Source organism: Brettanomyces bruxellensis, chromosome 5, assembly GCF_011074885.1.
Source record: "Brettanomyces bruxellensis chromosome 5, complete sequence".
Taxonomy (NCBI): domain Eukaryota; kingdom Fungi; phylum Ascomycota; class Pichiomycetes; order Pichiales; family Pichiaceae; genus Brettanomyces; species Brettanomyces bruxellensis.
The window spans coordinates 503,874-519,375 of record NC_054686.1 but is presented as its reverse complement, the minus strand read 5'-3'; the positions used below and the strand labels follow the sequence as shown (position 1 = coordinate 519,375).

General features: G+C 37.1%; 8 protein-coding genes across 8 annotated transcripts; 3 read left to right on the top strand and 5 right to left on the bottom strand.

Moving 5' to 3' along the window:
• Positions 1–560: 560 nt before the first annotated feature.
• CDC42 (Rho GTPase) lies at positions 561–1,151 on the bottom strand (the record flags this gene model as incomplete). The annotated part of the gene is made up of 1 exon (XM_041282746.1): positions 561–1,151. One exon carries the CDS (start codon positions 1,149–1,151, stop codon positions 561–563), a length of 591 nt encoding a protein of 196 aa, XP_041135522.1.
• A 526-nt stretch (positions 1,152–1,677) lies between these two features.
• On the bottom strand, positions 1,678–3,867 carry BRETT_004249 (uncharacterized protein; the record flags this gene model as incomplete). Its single annotated transcript, XM_041282745.1, has 1 exon — positions 1,678–3,867. The coding sequence occupies one exon, from the start codon at positions 3,865–3,867 to the stop codon at positions 1,678–1,680; it is 2,190 nt and encodes a 729-aa protein (XP_041135521.1).
• A 1,805-nt stretch (positions 3,868–5,672) lies between these two features.
• BRETT_004248 (uncharacterized protein) lies at positions 5,673–5,843 on the top strand (the record flags this gene model as incomplete). The annotated part of the gene is made up of 1 exon (XM_041282744.1): positions 5,673–5,843. The coding sequence occupies one exon, from the start codon at positions 5,673–5,675 to the stop codon at positions 5,841–5,843; it is 171 nt and encodes a 56-aa protein (XP_041135520.1).
• A 581-nt stretch (positions 5,844–6,424) lies between these two features.
• On the top strand, positions 6,425–7,139 carry BRETT_004247 (uncharacterized protein; the record flags this gene model as incomplete). The annotated part of the gene is made up of 2 exons (XM_041282743.1): positions 6,425–6,427; positions 6,489–7,139. 2 exons carry the CDS (start codon positions 6,425–6,427, stop codon positions 7,137–7,139), a joined length of 654 nt encoding a protein of 217 aa, XP_041135519.1.
• A 162-nt stretch (positions 7,140–7,301) lies between these two features.
• On the bottom strand, positions 7,302–10,307 carry BRETT_004246 (uncharacterized protein; the record flags this gene model as incomplete). Its single annotated transcript, XM_041282742.1, has 1 exon — positions 7,302–10,307. The coding sequence occupies one exon, from the start codon at positions 10,305–10,307 to the stop codon at positions 7,302–7,304; it is 3,006 nt and encodes a 1,001-aa protein (XP_041135518.1).
• Positions 10,308–10,574: 267 nt separating this feature from the next.
• On the top strand, positions 10,575–10,793 carry TFB5 (TFIIH complex subunit tfb5; the record flags this gene model as incomplete). The annotated part of the gene is made up of 1 exon (XM_041282741.1): positions 10,575–10,793. The coding sequence occupies one exon, from the start codon at positions 10,575–10,577 to the stop codon at positions 10,791–10,793; it is 219 nt and encodes a 72-aa protein (XP_041135517.1).
• Positions 10,794–10,864: 71 nt separating this feature from the next.
• Positions 10,865–13,363, bottom strand: BRETT_004244 (uncharacterized protein; the record flags this gene model as incomplete). Its single annotated transcript, XM_041282740.1, has 1 exon — positions 10,865–13,363. The coding sequence occupies one exon, from the start codon at positions 13,361–13,363 to the stop codon at positions 10,865–10,867; it is 2,499 nt and encodes an 832-aa protein (XP_041135516.1).
• A 354-nt stretch (positions 13,364–13,717) lies between these two features.
• BRETT_004243 (uncharacterized protein) lies at positions 13,718–15,187 on the bottom strand (the record flags this gene model as incomplete). Its single annotated transcript, XM_041282739.1, has 1 exon — positions 13,718–15,187. The coding sequence occupies one exon, from the start codon at positions 15,185–15,187 to the stop codon at positions 13,718–13,720; it is 1,470 nt and encodes a 489-aa protein (XP_041135515.1).
• Between the last annotated feature and the right edge of the window lie 315 nt (positions 15,188–15,502).

The window sequence follows — 15,502 nt, the reverse complement described above, 5'->3', positions numbered from 1 at the left end:
CTTCTTCTCTCTGATCCCTGGGTATACAATACAAGCTTTAGCAGCGTAATCTCTATTACTTCCAGTAACGAATCACTTCCTTTCGTATCTCTTCTCAAATCTGTAGCAAGATCAATTCACTATCAAAGTGATTAACCGGTTTGTATAAGCCATCCTAACGGCAGTCTTCATTCAAGACAGTAATGTGTAAAATAATGAACACCGGGTCTCAAAATTGAACTGGAATAATTAAGAAATAAGCACGCACCTGAACAAGATAAGGCAAAATAACCTCAAAAGTAATAATAGAAAAACTGGGAGAACAAATATATATGTTTCTCCTGGAGATTAACTTCATTAGTTAATGGTAAAGAACGACTGAAAATAACACCTCCGCCACACAAAAACAAAGACTCGAAAGAAAAAGAATGTGTCAGGAGGAACAAGAAGAGCATGAAATAAAAGTTCAAGCAAAATAAAAGTATAACGAAGAGTAGAGAAAAGTAATGACACATACAAGAAAACCAAGAAAATGAAACAGAAACAGAAAGAGAATAGGACCGATATGTTGGAATCGTCTTTCAAAGAATGATACATTTCTTGCTCTTCTTGATAACAGGGGGCTCAAGTGCAGCAACGATGGCATCGTCAAATAAGCTCTTCAAACCGACTTGGGTAAGAGCAGAGCATTCATCATATTTCACCGCCTTTAGTTCCTTTGCAAGGCGTTCACCTTGTTGATAGGTTATTGGTTTTTGATGCTGGCGGGCAAGATTAGCAAGTGCCGTAGGATCATCTCTCAAATCTATTTGAGTTCCAACAATGATGCAAGGTACATGAGGAGCATGATGACTTATTTCTGGATACCACTTCTCTTTCACATTATCGAATGATGAAGGAACGACAACGGAGAAGCAAATTAAAAATATATCTGTTTGCGGATATGAAAGTGGTCTTAATCTATCGTAATCTTCCTGTCCAGCTGTATCAAACAATCCAAATGTGTAAGGCTCGTCACCAATCATAACAGTAACGGCATAATTATCGAAAACGGTTGGGACATAATCCTCCGGAAACTGATTACTTGTGTAAGAGATTAAAAGGCATGTTTTTCCCACTGCACCATCTCCAACCACCACACATTTTATCGTATTGTTGTTATATGAACCCATTGCAGCTTCAGTTTCTCTTTTACTAAATTGTTCTCTTCAATTTCTTATATTCCTAACCCAACTGAAATCAAAGCTATACAACCTTTAAAAACTGGGAATAAGCATCAGTGTTTAGATAAAAATAGGGTATGTAAAACGACCGACGACTCTGTTTGTGTAACAGCCAGCACCTAAAAAAAAAATAAATAAAAAATAAAATTCAAAGTTAGATACCGGCCGCCTCAAAAAAAAAATTAAGGAGAAATTTTACATTGTACACGATATGTGTTCACGGCACCATTCGGTATACTGCAAAAGAGAAATTGAGATCGACGCTATGCGTGTTTTAGGAGTGAGAGTGGGAAATGTAAATGTTTTAAGGCCAAATAAACGTAGACCAGATATAGTGAAAAAAAAATGAGGTACTATTTCACATGAGTTGGATAGATAATACTTATATTGAGAATGTAATTATAACAAATTGTTGAAAGCATGCAGAAATTACTCTATCCTAAATTTCATTAAATTACAAAGTTTTATTTGTTTATCATTCTTCGCTTTCATCACTTTCATTCTCATTCTCTCCTTCGCTCTCACTTTCCGCCTGTGCAAGCCACTCAATCCATTTTGCTGTTTTATCTCTAACTCTGTTTAATGCTTTCGAATCCTCACTGTTCCACCAGATATTAATATTGTCCTCTTCGATGATTTCCTGCTCATATAGTATAAGTAAAGCATATAGTAGGATCATAGATCCGTATTTAGGATCCAGACCGCTGCAAATCTGTTGTATTATCATCATAAGATCGACTTGATCAGCATCTTCAAATACTTGCCTGGTGAATAATTCAGACCACTTTTGGAATATCTTTTCCACAGCCTCTTTTACACCCAAAGTTTGAGTCTCAATAAAGTGATCAACCCGTGAAAGCATCGCCTTGCAAGTGGCATCTCTGACTTCATGGTAGGTCACATTCATACTCATACGTAAAGTGTTCACCTCAAGAAGAGATGTGTCAATATCATAGTTGTTTTCCATAGCACGATTAACAGTAGCAATTGCCTCCTGCTCGAAATCCTCACTTTCCTCCTCTGATGCTGCGGCCTGACTTGCTGTTGACGACATTGTTCTTTTCTTCCTTTTTGTTGAACGTCTAGTGATGGTACTTGAAGCAATCGACACATCAGAAAGCTCGAGAGATGCCATTTGGCTCACCATTCCGTTGTATCTCTCATCATCCTCGTATAAGAAGCCAACCCCATCTGAGCCAACGATATTCTCACGTGTGGTATTATTTGTGTTTTCTTCTCCCGAATCCGATTCTGATGGAATCTCGCTTGTAGCCGCACTGGTGGATTCTTCATCCGTTGTGGTAGTGAATTGACTACTAGAGCCCTCAGTCTCATTGCCGAAATCTGAAGTGGCATCTGAAGGTTCTTCCTTAATTCTCTTCTTTTCCTTGAATAGATTCTTAGTGATTTTAGTATAGTTTGCAATAACGACATCTTTTCCAATAACAACGCCAAAACCAATCACCGAACCAGGATTGATGATAACGTTTTCTTTGATCACAGCATCTGACGCAACGATGGAATGTCTAATAACAGCACCATCCTCAACTCTGGCCCCTTTCCAAATGTATGAATTGTCTATTATAACATTTTTACCAATGTAACAATCTCTGCCAATCACGGAAGAGCCAATACGAGAACCGTCTCCAACAAACGTTCGGGAACCTATTTCGACGCATGAATCAATTTTACATGATTGCGATAACCGTATGTTGGACTCCTTGTAAACATGCTGGCTTTCATAAGTGTACGTTTGGTCTTCCAATAAATTTCTTTCTGGAACGATCGGATAGCACCACCTCTCCAAAACATCCTGTGAAATTCCGTCGTATGTCTGCCAGCTTTCAACTCTTGCGGCATAGTCGTCTTTAGTGATATATGTGTAAACATGTTTACGCAGTAAATCGCTACTTAAAACACCTTTAACCCAGTCTGCCCTCAAGAACTGGTAATCAAAATTTTCCTGAAACGTTGACAAAACCTGTGGCGTGCAAATGTCAACACGGCAGTCAATAAGATCATTTTTCAACACTATTTCACCAACATCGCCCAATAACTCAGGATCGATGTCCACAGATGTTTTTCTACCGTTTAATGGTGGAATATCCTGATAATATATGCACCTGTTTGTTCCCTCCTCGAGGATAAAGCATGCTGGCTCTACATACGAACGTGATCTGTGCAGCGGTGATGCTTGTTTCAAAACCATTGTTGAAACGTAATCCCTGTCATCTTGTTTATGCTGGCGATGAGCACTCAAAGCCTTGTTAAGATCCATGTTTGTAATCACATCACCTGAGACAAGAATGAAATCGCCGGTAATCATTCCCCTGGCATCAATATCTCTCATTGCATCACCAACTGATCTTGATTCCACAGTCAGCAATGTGTGAATCTTAGAAAATGGTGAAGAAGGAAGAACCCATTTCGATTGATCAATGTATTTTTGAATTTGATCAGCATGTGAAGAGCACATCAAAAATACTTCCGACACCACGTCTGTTTGTGCTAAAAACTCTAAAGTGTATTCTATTAAAGGTACATTCGCTAATGGCATAAGGCATCTCGGTTCGACATGAGTCAATGGCATGAACCTTGTCTGATAAGAATCAGTTAGCACTACAGCCTGGTACTCAAGCTTTGTGTTGGTGTTGACCTTTTTCATGTTTCAATATGGTAAGAACACAATTTGATCGACTTATTGTCTGAAATGAGACGTGTTATTGATGATTATCTTCAAGAATAAATTTATGATTGGACTTTGGAGAAACTCTGAAATTTTCGTAGCTCAAATGGCCGGTAAAAATCTTATAATGTAAGGATGCTCCAAATATATTGAAAATCGTCGAGTCTATTTACCTCCATCTATGTCTGCATTTTAGTTAGTATTTATGTTACTGATCGCTTGTGTTCTATATTGGTCATCTTGCAAACATTCTGTCATAAGCAATATCTTCTTTTTCTAAGGTTCTTTATCTTATCTAACATAAATAGTTATATAAAACAGATAATAGGAAATTTATAAAATGTCTGAATATAGTTGATCTGCGGAATTTTGAATAAACTTGTTTTTAAGCCATTACAAAATATATGTATCTATCTTTTTAATAATTATATTTTTAAAGTACAGGATATATTAAAAAAATGCAAACTACGAAAACTAGCTCATCATTCCTAATCGAACTTATACATAAAAACTACCGTCTAATAAAAGCTTGTGTGTAAGTGATGACCCAATTGATCAGCAAGTATTATTATCCGGTATTATTATCCGGTATTATATACCACGATCCTCGTGGCTTTATTTCTTTGATGCTCCATTATTAGAAGGCCGATAGCACAAAAGCCCATCTTATCTTTTTGTGGTTTATCTTTCGATAGTAAATCCCGGCTATCAGTTAGTACCGTATTCCCGGCTATCAATTAATAAGGGAATATACAAATGTGGCAACAATCATATTTACGACTTTAAGCACAATCCAGAAATATGACGTAATGCCCAAGAGTGCCGGCACATGTCTTTGTGGGTTTTGAAATGTTTTTATTGGAACAAACATATTGATTGAAAGGAGGAGTAAATTATGGACAAAGGTCATTCATTTCTAAACTCCGGGGATCATGCATAAGATTCAGGGTCATCGATTATTCGGCAACCCCCAGAGTTTTCATTCTAAAGATGGTTCACTTGTAATTGAATCATCTATTTTTCCAAAAAGAGAAATACCACAAATTCCAGAATATTTTTTTTCCGCCCTTCAAACCTTACTCCCCTTTTTTTTTCCCGGTCATGAAAAAATCTCCGGGGCCTTTTCCGCCGTACTATCCGGGATCATTGAGTTTAATGCCTTTTTTTTCTCAATTTTTTTTCACTCCCATCTTTTTTCGGGAATAACAAGTTGAAGTACGCAACTTTCAGAATGAAAAATTAGTAATTGAATAGCTTTAGGTGTGTATTGCATCCCTTTTTATCGGCTGAAGTTTGCTACTTGTTGTTATATATAAAGTAAAAAGTATGGATACAAGGCTCACTGTTTCTAGCACGTTCTTCGACCCGAAATTAACCTTAGCCGCCACTTTTTGTTCCAACCCCCGCCCCGCTTATGGCGGCATTTTCTACACAGAGAAAACTTTGAAATCGATGAAAAATCGTGATCGCCAGCATGCGCAGTTCGTGACGTTTTTTTTTTTTTTTTTTTTTGCGCCTGACTATAGTTAGTCATAATATATGCCCGGGTATTTTCTATTATCATGCATTGATCGTTTAATTCATCTTCAGGTTATTCATTGAAATATTCTTAGAAGCAGGTGTCATTCAAGTTAATTTGTAGTTATTATAAATACCACATCGTTTCCCCCGTATCTTCATCTATTTTCTATTGGTATGAAATATTTCACTTCAATAACCAACAGATAAAAGTCACTTCGAAGACACACATATCTATCGCTGAAAACATTCTACATACATTAAAAATGGCTTACGCATTGAAACAAGGAATACAAGCAAAACTGGCCGCTGCTGCAAAGCCTCACATCAAGTACCTAGTGTTGTCTTCAGTGGAAAGAAGACCATTCGTTATTCCAAACGTCTCCCCATGTTCTTCAAGTGTGGCGAAGGCCGCAGCTTCTCATATCAGAGCATGAATGAATGAATGAGGCGGTTTTATAATTCTGGGGTTGATGAAATTTTTTAGCTTTTTTTAGCTATGTCGCGGTTCATACTTTCTGGGGAAGAAAAGTTGCGAGAAAAATGCTGTGCATTTTTCCGGGATATGGCATAGTATTTTAGGTCTCGAGCCAAGTGCTGTTCCAATTACAATTGCCATCCTATAACGTTTTCTCCTTCGCTTTATATTCTTTTTCTATTTAATTAAAAATATGATTTCGGTTTTCCATAATAATATAATACGGTGTTTAACTTGGATATTCTGTAGAGTCGATGATGTACGATTTGTGTATATCGACGTTCTAATGCTTTTTTTTTGTTCACATGCTTTTTGTTGTAATAAGATCTGGTATACGATCGGCGCGTCAATTTTGTCACATAATTCTTCTTATTTCATTACTTTTTTTCGTTGTTGATCGTATGGCTGTGTTAATTTATATTCGAACGTGTCTGCTTAGGACGAAAGTCAAACGAACTGATCAATTATTTGAACTGCATCTACTGACAAGTACAGTCAATTAGCATAATTCTTGATTTCTTCTTATAAACATTTGCAAAAATGGTAAGTATTCATTTTTTTGGATCATATCTCGTTTCACATTGTACTAACTCTGATTGTATAGTCTGATACAATTATTCAGCCGGATGTTCAGCCACCAACCCCGGGTGAAGAGCAGACAGGAAACACAACCTCAAATCAACAGCAGGAGTCTCTTCCGCAATCATTATACAGAAGATTGCTTGAATCTGCGCATCCAATCGCTCTCCTATTCTACTTGATTTTGAGATTGTCTCCGCTGATTATATATCTTTTTGGGCTTTGGTTTACTTCAAATTACATTCTTTTCTTCATAGTTGTTATTTTATTACTATCGGCGGATTTCTGGAATGTGAAGAATATTGCTGGCAGATTATTAGTCGGTCTCAGATGGTGGAACGAAACAAATGACATCGGCAAGTCTGTTCTTGTCTTTGAGACAGCAGATCCATCAAGGCATATAAATCCAATTGATTCAAAGGTGTTTTGGTTCTTGATGTACATCTGCCCTATTGTGTGGATACTCTTTGGAATCATGGCCTTGTTAAAGCTTCAATTTTTATCCTTGATCTTGGTTGGTATTGGTATTGTTCTTACGGCTTCGAACACCATGGCTTACACAAAATGCGATAAATTTGGAAAAGCCAACAGTTTTGCTACAGACGTTTTCGGATCGGTTACCGGTAACGTCTTCGACAGAATGAATCCATTCAAAGGCTTTTTTAACAGACAGTGAATGCTGTGTGCTCTTTATCATGTCATCTACAGCGACTTTCAATTGGATCGGACTCCAAAATATAGAGAAGTGATTGAATTCGCCCAAGTGTGTATATCTTTTCTCATTCAGGCACAAAAAAAAGTAAATAAATAAAACAAAAGCTGGTTTGGAAGCCATGCATCATTCATTCCTTTGCTTCATGAATCGCACTAAAAATTGGCTAATGTATTTGGCATGCTGTATCTTTGACGGAACACTTTCCGACTTTTGTACATTTATATCGTCTTTTCCCACTATTTCACTCTCCTGAATTAGCTCTTGCGTGTTCGCACACTCTGGAAGTTGAATTAGTGCCTCACCATGAAATTTAGTATGACTACCTAATTGCGGATAGGTATGACCTTCCAATCTTAAGCTTAAACTCTGACTCAAAACTGAGGATGCTTCGCTTGTGATTATCTTTAGAATCAACTGATATATCATCTCGTCAGTAGATACGTCCTTAAGAATATTAACAAGTGAGTGCTTTAGTCCTCTAATTTCAACACCTTCAGTAATCCTGCTGACAACAGGAATTGGATCCGTGAGCTCACCAACTGTATCAAGAAGCGCAGTGATGAAATCCGGCTTATTCATCGAGTAATCAAGGAGAAAATCCCAAAGCTCTTTATCATCTGCTGACTCTGCAAACTGAATTGCTGTCTCTGGATCATCCAGCTCGTCGATGATTAATGTTAATGCCTTCTTTTTCTCCCCAGCCTTGTTCAATAAGTATGCCCAGCCTCTTATACAGTGATATTTCTCACAAACAAAGATGGCCTGTTCAATTGAATAATTTTCATGTCTTGTCAAAAAGTCTAAAAGGAGTCCTTTGTTATAGATTGCATATAGCTCGACAATTTTGTCTTCAAAGCCTTTGATCAGTAATTTATCCTCTCTTCCAAGGGATTCGAGGTATAAATAGTTCACATATTCCATATCAGCTTTGGAAAACACGTCTATCACTCTACTGGGAACAATTTCATGCCTGTTCTCAACCAATATTGTGATATCCTGTTCTATAATATTCCTTATATCTGAAACATTTTTCCCGTTAACTTCTTGATTTCCAACAAGGGATGAGAAAATATCGGGTAGCATTGCAATATTCTGTTCTAATATATGGTGATCATTCGCAAAAATTAGGACATCTTTGTCTTGTAGACGAATTAACTGTGGAATGCATGGCTGTATCTCATCAAGTTTCAAAAGTAAATCAACGTACATTCTCCTCAAAGGTACTATTTTGTCATCCTTCGGTGTACTATTCGACTTTATTGATGTTAATGGATGCTCTTCATCGTACTGCTTAAGCTTCTCAGCAATTAGTTTGACAAGTTTCTCTCTATCAAAAAGATTCTCATCCCATTTCGAAACAATATCGGACAACTTTTGATAATCTTCCTGTTCAAGGTAATAACTTAATATATCATCATAAATTTGCTGGTTTATTTGAGAATCATGGCTACATGGTATTTCATCCACAAGTAACCCAATGTGCATGCTTTTGAAAAATAAATCAATCCAGTTATTCCATTCCTGATAAATCCGGTCAATATATGATTGCGAATCATGTTCAGGGTTAAGTTTAAGAATTTTAGAAAGAAACGAGGCCGCTGACTCCCAGTCATCCTCGGAAGCAAATTTATTGGCCTGTTTCAAACCAATATCTAACAATTCCTCTTGATTGAGAAGTCTTGACCCCACTTTCCATGCCTCCAAATATCTCCCCTTCATATAATACCATTTTAGTTGATCCTGGACGGTGCATTCTTGCACCATAATTGCATCATTTGCCGAGACGAGGAACCAATACGGATCTTTTGCAGCGGGTGCATACTCATAAATATGATAATCGTTGAAACCAAGAGTCTGGTAGTTGTGCATAGCCACAACATCCACGGATATTTCTTCAAGAGAATAACTTTGTAGTAAAGCCAACTCAGAAGGTTGGCCAACAAGCTTTCTTTTCGAGCTTTGGGAGCTGTCGCTTTCTTCAGGTGGTACGTAGTTCAACACCATTAAATCACCACCTGCTTCTGCTATGCCTGCTACCTGTATGTCATCCAAAGCCTTTTCCCATTCAATCTCTATACTGGCTTCCAAGGACGTGGTTATAAAACTTGAGGCCGCCGATGACAGAATCTTTGAAGCCTGGCTTCTGATTTCTGGTGTCACCTTAAACTGCCAAATGTAATTATACCACGCGAGCAAAGCATGGCTTTTATCAATAATGTGAATTCTGGGCCAGTAAACGGCCGGATTAGGAAAATCTGGCGGTATAGGCACATCCAAGGCCATAGATTTGGATCCTGCATGAATAATATGTATACCACTATCATTCGTCCAAAGGATGAGCCCATTAAATATTTTGATAAGGGTAATTGGACCACTCTGATCTTTGCTCAATACAGTGTCTTCCCTTTGTCCTAGCCAACCCCTGTGATGGCGTATTAGCTGTCCCCCAGTTCCACCCGTGTAAAATGATCCCGATGATTTGTATTTTTTATCAAGTGCCACTGCGTATATTGGTCTTTTAAAGTCAAACCGTGTCATATCATCCGCATTCTGAATTGAGCCAATAACTACAGATCCGTCCATTGAACCAGACGCAAAATATTCACCATCGCAGTCTAATGAAAGAATAGACGCCATGTGTACTTTAAATGTTCTGATTGGTGTGAAATCGGGCTGGCATAAATGGATGATCCCGGAATGTGTCGCAAAGATGAACGCATTCGTATTGAAACAGCATGCTGATACAGGGTCTTTATCAAATAAACGCGAGGGTAGATCTGAAACTCTAGTATATTTCAGCCTTGGTGGCTCATCCTCGTCCTCGTCATCATCACTGTCATCATCCTCACTATCATCATTACTATTATCATCATCCTCTTCCTCATCCTCATCTGATGCTGTAGTTTCAGTTTCTACTGTCTCTTCAGATGTATCATCAAACTCCAAACCTTGCGATTCCACTTGATTATTATTTTCAATTGACATACTCTCAGTGTGGTGCTTTGAAATTTGGTCATCCGAAGTGGGTATCAGGCTCTTCGTAGAAACGTTACTCCTTGTATCTGTCGTAGTTTTCTTGTCTTCATCAATTCGATCACCATCAATTTTTTCATTACTGTTCGTGATCATGTCTGCACACTCCTGTGCCAAGATTAAGTTAATTACCCGAAATTTACCTCCTTACAGTGTTATTATCAACTGGTATACGTCTTTTGATTGAATGTTTATAGATACATGAATGCCTGCCAAATGTATGGATGTTATTATATCTAATCGCTTTTTTTTTTTTTTTTGAACATTGAAACATAGCATAATTACGTTCATCCAGATAAAACGACCACGCAGCAACTCTTTAACTTACATATAGAGTGCACTTTGATTACATATATAACAGACATGGCTAGAGCAATTAAAGGGAGCTTGGTTCAGTGTGACCCTTCTATAAAGGCGCTAATTGTGAATATTGATGCAGAATACAAGGATATTGTGATTGAAGAACTTGACGACACTCATCTTCTTGTCGATCCGGCAAAGATTCCATTCATAAAGAGGGAATTAAACATTTTATTGTCGAAGAACATGTACAATCCTGACGACGAGGTACAGGTTTCATAGGCTTTTACATTATTATTAGTATACAATTTGATTTGGAGAAAGATGACGATTAAACGGCTCAATAAAGGTTTCTATGTTGAACCTGCAACAGAGCCATCTGGTCGCGACCCAACCTCAGATCTCTCTATATCCATCTTATTCATCATCTCTCCGATAATGGACCCCCATGTTGAAATCACGTCTTCCTCACTTGGAAGAATTTTTAACTGCTCGCTGTCTTTATTCAAGTCGCATGCTTTTTTATAGAAAGCCTCATAAGCATTAATAACTTCACCCTGCACCCCATCGATAAGAGCATATGTGGTCTGTTGGTCGGAAATATAGTTGTTTATCTGAGGTCCTAACCTAGGAAGCTCTGATTCTAACACTGACATAAAAGTGCTCGTTGTTGTTGCCAAATCTGTTTTCTCTGAATAGTCAGATAAAGGCTGAACGAATACCTGTTTCACAATGTCAATAAATTTCCGAATCACATCTTTTAGATTCTCCTGAATTTCTACTTTGCAATTGAAATATGTAGTGACCACTCGAGGCATTGCAGCAAAGAACGGATTATTACTTTCAGCCGAACTCAAAATGCTCCTGTCAGTCCTGTTATCTTTTCTACCAGTTATTCTATGATACAGCTTTCTCAATCCACTAAAGTCCAATGCGATTTCCTTCGTAGAACCGTCCACTTCAAAGGTGGAAATGTAGTCTTTCAGAAACATCATGTTTCGGATCTCGTAAAGCTTTGAATCTAGAGAAATATCACCATCAAACGCATTTCTCAACGATTCAATCGCTAAATGAACAATCGAGTTCGCAAGGGTGTTAAAGACATTCTGACTCACAAGTTGATATATTTTACTGAGAAGTTTGACCGACTTCACAACAGGCGGGTAAATCAACGAAGTATCGACAGGAAATTCCGAGTTCGTTGTTATTATACTCCCATCGGATAAGTTACCCTTAGCACTTATATCTAACTCTGAATCCATGCCTTGAGAATGGGAATTTTTTCTTCTAAAGCCAATTGCCATTTCCTTTCCCGTACGTTTGTAATTAACCACATTTCCATCTATGTAGCGCCGAATCCTAAAGACAAGACGTGATTGAACATCCTCAAACAGTTGTCTAAGTAAATTCTCATAATCGATATCATTTCCACTTTCAAAATCATCCGTGCCTGACATCGTAACGGATCTCTCTATGGCGGTATCATCCTGTTCAAAGAAGCTTTCTAAAATACTGATTATCTCGCAAAGCTCTCCAATATTAGTCTCCGACAATAACCGTTTGCGGATTGTTTCATAAAGAGGATCCATCAGCCCTTGAAAGAATTTGTTCATTGCCATGGCGTTTGTAGTATTATCAAGAGGAGGAACTAATTCAGATGGTGAAAGGTAAAACAACTTGTGAAAAACCCGACTTTCCTGCTGCAGCATTTTATTGAAGCGTGTCAAGCAAGACTGGACAGCCTGGTTGGTATGATTGCATTTATTTATGATTTCATCGTACTTAATTGGCACGTATGAAAGAAGTCTGTTTCGAGATGAAAAATACTGGTTATAACAATCATTCAATAAGCCAAAGTACTCGTTGGAATCATCAGAATCAACAAAACCACGTTTATATAGCTCCTTAAATAGATCAGATATAGGGACTAATGACTCTATAAATTCCTTGTATATTAATGCATCAATCATAATTTTTGACGACGTTGATGAATTAGTATCAGCAGTATTTCCTTGTGCTTTGACCTTTTGCTCAATTAACTGCTGTGTCCGCCTTATATGGGAATTAATATAGTTTCGTAGAAGGGTTAATGCCCTTATCATGCATTGCTTGAATCTCAATTTGTAAAGATCGATTTCCTTAAATTTACTGTTATTAGGGTCATTCACAAACTTTATCGATTGATCCAAGGAAACTAAAATAGTTTTCCTGAAATCCTGTTGAAGTACAATTGATCCAGAACTTGAGGTATTCAATGTTTGTACAATATCATCCAGTGATTCAAAGTATTGAAGCTTCTCGGAGAGCTTCTTCTGTAAATTCGAAAGTATTTCAAGATCAGAAACTAGTGAATCTGATTTTCCTTTGAAATCTCCAGTTTGTTTCCCCACCTGATCATTAATTGTTAACAGCTCATCGAGGCTTTCTGCGATCTCATCAACCTCATTCTCAAAATATGTATTCTCATGCAAAATAAATTTCAAATACCTTTGAAAATTCGAAACATCTTGTAATTGGAAATTCTCTAAGCTAATCTCATCTGTAACGTCAATGCTGAGATCACTTTCCAATGTTTCTGTCTCTTTAAGCCAAAGTTCATCTCGTTCCAGTTTGGAAAATGGATATAGCATAAGCCCATCATGTTCAAAAGTTTCATTGTTTAACTTCATTTTGGTTTCTAATATGCTCATTGAGTTTGATCTGTTCCTTCTATATCCTAAATGTGCATTAGCATTTCCCACAATTTCAATTGTCGGAACATTAGTCGCAATTGATTCAACAGTTGAGCCCCTTCTCCTTCTATGGCCTAAAAACTGCTCATGAATACTTGATCTTCGCCTCCGGCTAATCATTCTATTAAAGAGGGTAAATTCTACAAGGGAGTTTAGTGTGGATTTAATTTCAAGTATTGTGTTCTATCCAGGTTCTTGCGTATAAAATGGCAGGTGTTCAGTTCTTTCCTTATTATAAATTATTATTATTATTTTTTTTTTTTTGGACATGGTTGGGCCTGAGAAGCGAACATAGTTAACTATTATTCAATTGGAATATTCATACGTGCAAGGATTTAATAACTTCACTATCTACTGGTTACTACGAATTGATAACATAAATTATCTCAAAAAGGAGAAAAATGGTCGAGTTTATCAATATATACTAGTAAAGATGACAACATGTTTCGGTTTAATGCTCCAGCCAAAATAGAACTAATCCAAGTATAGCTTAGGCACATATTTCCAAATTGGCTCACTTGGAAGAGATATCCACTTTAATACTATTTTAAAGTTGGAAGCGCCTTGAAATTCTCGAACCCTAATTCCTCCTTTTGTGATGTAATCCCCGCCAATTGATTCCTCAATCATTGTGTTTATAAGTTCCAGGGGTACTGATTTGATGTTAAACTTTTCTGTTAACTCTTTGGCCAACTTCCTAAGATCTATAGAAAAGTGAATGATCTGCTTTAAATATTTCTGAATATCTTTATACGTGTGTCTGTTCATGTTCGAATATGAAAATTTCTTGATTAATTTGTAAACCTCAACTTCCTGGCTTGTCGTAAGAAATTTCATCATGTTTTTAATGTAGCAGAAAAGCCTTGAAAATTTCAATATACTTACTTCAGTAGTTGATTTCTGTTTCACCATCCTAATATCTGAAAATTTCTTAATAACCAGTCCATAGATCTCTCTTAATTCAATATTGTCGGGATGCAACGATAAATTATCAAGTACTCCTTGAATTTCTGCTCGCATTGTTGCGTCTGCACATATATCATCCATCTTCAAAGTTTTGTGCTTATGCCTTTTTATCATAAATTTCAAGAATGCATTTTGGAGCCGTAATATTGAATCTGAAATAACCGATTCAGGTATCCCTTTTTCAGATTCATGAGAAGTTGTCTCCGCAGGAAGCATCACAATATCTTCGCGTACAGTTAAATCTTGATTTTTTCCCTCGCTATTTGATAGTTCATTTTCGTAAGGTCCAAATCGAATTACCCAAGGTTTCTGAAGATATTTGTGGCGAGCATCAACTGCTGTTTTCCACCAATTAATTTCCCTTTGAAAGTCAGATCGATTGCATACCGGCGTTACGTTATCCGCACGAACCTCCCGATTTAGGTCCATAGTCTGCTTAAGGTAATAAAAAGCTATATGACCATCGATTCGAAATAGGGTGTTACGATTGCTATTATATGACATTTGATTAAAGGCGTATTGAATATGGTTGACTCGAACTTTTATACTGGTACTAGAGGAGCCATCATCGATCTCAAGTATATGCAAACATTCATTGACCGTATTGCCTTGTTCATTCTTTCGAGCAGTTTCAATAGTCTTCTCAAATGTAATTTTGCCAGTAATTGAAATCTTGAGAAGAGGATGATTGGAAAAAAATGAAACATGTTTATTGGCAGCATTTGCTCCTTCATTATGATATAATTGCCTTGGATCTTTCGTCTTTAATGCATCTTTAACTAATAATGGAAAATATCCATTATTATACTTATAGTTTAATGTCTCAGCGGTATAAATGAGGTTTGGAGCATAGTAATTAACATCATTCTTCCTAAAACTAATATAGTTCTTTCCAGGAGCAACATCCAAGTGGCAATTCTCTTCAAGCTTTTTTCTTGCTCTTTTGCAAACTTTTTCCCTCAAAATATCATCCGTCATGTAGCTCTGCCATTTCTTGGTAAGAAAGTAAATTCATATGTTTGAATAGTTGACTTAGGTGAAGAAAGGTTGATGTGGGGATTGGCTTCTGTTTACAATCGAGATTAATTTTTTTTTTTTTCTATTAAATTTATTTCCCTATTTATATTTATTTAATAGACGGATCGATCCGTCGCTGAAAGACGAACCTCGAATATGCTCGGGCTTCTACGAGAGGTGCTGCGGATTGCAGCTATCTTAGTTTTTGCCGTATTTTCTCAGCTTAAGGAATCCAGCATCGATAGCCTATATATATATAACAATATCTTTTTTTCT